Raw genomic sequence first — 3,599 nt, forward strand, 5'->3', positions numbered from 1 at the left:
TCTACGCATTTCGAGATAAAACTTTTACTACTAATTTTTCAATAAAATATAAGATATATATATATATATATCACAAAAATTATACTATCGGAAACTTCTTTTGAATATCAATCCAATGGTATAATTTTTGTGGCATATTTCTTATATTTTGTTGACTAAATTTGTAGTCAAAGTTGTTTCTGGAAATGCATAATACCCTTGTAAACTGGTATAGAGGTAGTACCATTAATCGAGTTTGAGGAGGCTTCTGAAATTTGACCGTCAGCAATTAAAAACGGCTAGCTTGTTAATTTGACACTCCCTAAATTTAACATGCTGTCTCCAGTCCCGAGCATGTAACGACAACGAAATAGAGTACACGTTTTGCATGATTGTGATCTTGTAGGCGTACACGTTATACTCTGGGGCCAATCTAGCTTAGAGCAATAATCCTACGTCTGCGGACGTTTCCTTAGGGAAAAATTCTTACGGACGCATCATAGGACACTGTGGTTGGAGGGCGATCTTAGAGTACAAATTAGCCCTAGTCTCCCGGTTGCTGGCTGGTTTGTAGCCGAGTTAGTTATAAATTAGTTACTCGTGCATGATTGTGACCCTGTAATATATGGTTCGTCAATCGAGATATATATGCGTGCTGCATCCCAAACAACTCTTCCACAAATCTCATCAGCGCCGGACTGGGTCATGGAGCGACGCATCATCGTCCTCCTCTCCCTTCTCCTCACCCTACTCCTCTCGTGCCATGCATCCGCAGCCGGCGGCACCCAGGCGAGGCGGCGGCATACGTCGCCGCTGGCGCATCGCCAGCGCGTGATCACCGCGGAGGCAGCGGCGACCGCCGCGGCCACGGGCGTGCCGGCGATGGTGAAGTACGACACGCGGTACTACACGCAGCGGTTGGACCACTTCAACGCGGCGCCGGCGAGCTACCGCACGTTCCAGCAGCGATACCTGGTGAACGCCACGTACTGGGGCGGCAAGACGGCGCCGATCTTCGTGTACGCCGGAAACGAGGGCAACGTCGAGCTCTTCACCAACAACACAGGGTTCATGTGGGAGCTCGCGCCCAGCTTCCGGGCCATGCTCGTCTTCATCGAGGTAAATCCTACAGCCAGCGATCATCGATCTCGACCTTGTTTTTCTCTTCATCGGATCATGTTGCACAGTTACATCATGATTAAGTTGCTGCATGCACGATTGCTGATGTGTTTCACTGACGGATCTTATGCGTGCAGCATCGGTACTACGGGCACTCGGTGCCTTTCGGTAGCGAGGAGGCGGCCTTCAGGAACACGAGCACGGCGGGGTACCTGACGACGACGCAGGCCATCGCCGACTACGCCACGCTCGTTCAGAGCCTCAAGTCCAACCTCAGCGCCCACGCGGCACCGGTCATCGTCTTTGGCGGATCCTACGGCGGTAGTAAGTACTAATCGATCAACTTTCAGTCATTGACCATGCAACATATGCAGTGCAGATCCTAAACCCGTAAGGTTCGATGGTTTTTTTTTTTTAAGGATGTAAGGTTCGATGTTAATTTATGCTAATTAGTTAACCGTAATCTTTCTGAAGATTACTTTTTGTAGTTTTTCTATCCTAAATTCGGACGAGAAAAAGGATCTTTAACTCCTTTAGAAACATTACCACCGTTTGTCCAATTGATTTATCTCATCCGAATTTAGGATAGAAAACTGAGCCATGCATTATAATCGTTGCGTCATGGATTATTGTGATTATGCAAGCTAATGTTGTGCATGGGTAGTGTTGTCGGCGTGGATGAGGATGAAGTACCCGCATGTGGTCATTGGCGCCGTCGCGTCGTCGGCACCAATTCTCAGCTTCTACGGCCTCGCCGAGCCCTACGCCTTCTACGACATCATCTCCAACGATTTCAAGGTGCCTAGCTTCTGTGCTTATAACCAACTACTCCATTCCATAATTCTTATTGTTGTTTTAGTTTAAATTTAAACTAAAACCATGACAAGAATTAATATATAACTGCGTCACATGATTAAGTTTAGGATATTGATCGAACTATGCAATCTGTATTTCCCAAGTAACATTCATATATATCCTCGTTGTATTAGAGTGAGAGCCAAAATTGCCACGACGTGCTGATGAACTCTTGGAAAGAGCTGGACAAGGCGCTCTCCAATGAGGCAGGTCGGGCGAAGCTCAACAGTACATTCAAGATGTGCCGGTACGATCGACTTGTGTACATATAAGTGTGATCAGTAATTTCTTTGATCGGTTGATGAACTCGTATATTTGCATGAATGCAGAGCAAGCAGCGTGGACGCGATACCAAACTTGCTCGACACTGCCATCGTCTACTCCGCCATGACGGACTACCCGACGGAGTCCGGCTTCCTCACTCCCCTTCCTCCTTATCCCGTCAAAGCGGTGCGTGTCTCTTTCTATGTATACTTTCATCGGAGAGGATGTGTACATGAGATGTTTGTTTGACTGATTGATTGATTTTCGAGTTTCGGTCTCAGATTTGCCGGGCGATCGACCACCCATCGGCGGGCAAGGACACCTTCTCGAGGATCAACGACGCCATGATGGTCTACTACAACTACACCGGCCATGCAGACTGCCTTGGCGACGCCGAGGAGAACGACCCCTACGGCATGTACGATGGCTGGGACTGGCAGGCATGCACGGAGATGATTCTCATGAGCTACGGCATCCGTAACGGCAGCGTCCTCCCGCCAGAGCCCTTCAACTTCACCGAGCTCCTTGACGGCTGCCGCGCCTCCACCGGACTGCCGCCACGCCCATACTGGATCACCACCGAGTTCGGCGGATTCGTAAGTACACTCAAGCTTTGGGACTGAAAATTCATGGGCCGGGTTCAGTTACCAACTGATATTTTGTTTCAGGATATTGCACATGTTTTGAAGAGAACTGCTAGCAACATTGTCTTCTTCAACGGGCTGCGGGATCCGTGGAGCAGCGGCGGGTAATTTAACATTTCCAAACATTAGACCGGAACTGAATTTGTCATTGGTTCCGGCGCTTACTTGTATTTTCTTTCACATGTTGTGTAGTGTACTGAAGAGCATCTCCAAAAGCATCATTGCGCTGGTTGAGCCAAAAGGTTAGTCGTCTCATCACAATCTAACTAAGACTTCACTTTCTGGTCGAATTCTTAGTCAGCAATGGTGTATTTTACTGTGTTTCGTTTCATGTCCTACAATAGTTTTTGTTCGAAATGTTCTTCAGGTTCACATCATGTAGACTTGAGATTCTCCAGCAAGGAAGACCCCGATTGGCTTAAGCAAGTGCGGGTAAAGGAGACGAGAATCATAGCCCATTGGCTCAGACAATACTACAAAGATGAAGCCATGGGCCATAAATAGCAAGGGAATTTACTCTAGTTATCCCTTCTTATTTCCTTCTATTAGTTGAAGACTATTGTTTAGCACAGAAAGTAATAACATATATGTAGAACAGGAATTTAGGTTAGTTATCCCTCTTATTTCATTTTGTTAGTCGAAGAATACTATTTAGCACACAAAGTAATAACATATATATTTAGATGATCATATGTATCCCACTTTTTTCAATAACAAGAAAATACATTATGGAGTGCA

General features: G+C 46.4%; 1 protein-coding gene across 1 annotated transcript; it reads left to right on the top strand.

The window, feature by feature from the left end:
* Nucleotides 1–616: 616 nt before the first annotated feature.
* On the top strand, nucleotides 617–3,599 carry LOC127294304 (uncharacterized). The gene is made up of 9 exons (XM_051324088.1): nucleotides 617–1,098; nucleotides 1,236–1,422; nucleotides 1,763–1,896; nucleotides 2,088–2,200; nucleotides 2,283–2,403; nucleotides 2,499–2,813; nucleotides 2,886–2,965; nucleotides 3,054–3,103; nucleotides 3,229–3,599. Exons 1-9 carry the CDS (start codon nucleotides 628–630, stop codon nucleotides 3,363–3,365), a joined length of 1,608 nt encoding a protein of 535 aa, XP_051180048.1. The 5' UTR covers nucleotides 617–627; the 3' UTR covers nucleotides 3,366–3,599.

Source organism: Lolium perenne, chromosome 4 (assembly GCF_019359855.2).
Source record: "Lolium perenne isolate Kyuss_39 chromosome 4, Kyuss_2.0, whole genome shotgun sequence".
Lineage (NCBI taxonomy): Eukaryota > Viridiplantae > Streptophyta > Magnoliopsida > Poales > Poaceae > Lolium > Lolium perenne.

What these genes read in the sequence shown, in the direction of transcription:
- LOC127294304 (XM_051324088.1), top strand. Translation starts at nt 628, where the DNA reads ATGCGTGCTGCATCCCAAACAACTCTTCCACAAATCTCATCAGCGCCG. An exon ending in CCATGCTCGTCTTCATCGAG is followed by an intron (nt 1,099 to 1,235) that starts GTAAATCCTACA and finishes TTATGCGTGCAG; the next exon opens with CATCGGTACTACGGGCACTC. An exon ending in TGCGCTGGTTGAGCCAAAAG is followed by an intron (nt 3,104 to 3,228) that starts GTTAGTCGTCTC and finishes AATGTTCTTCAG; the next exon opens with GTTCACATCATGTAGACTTG.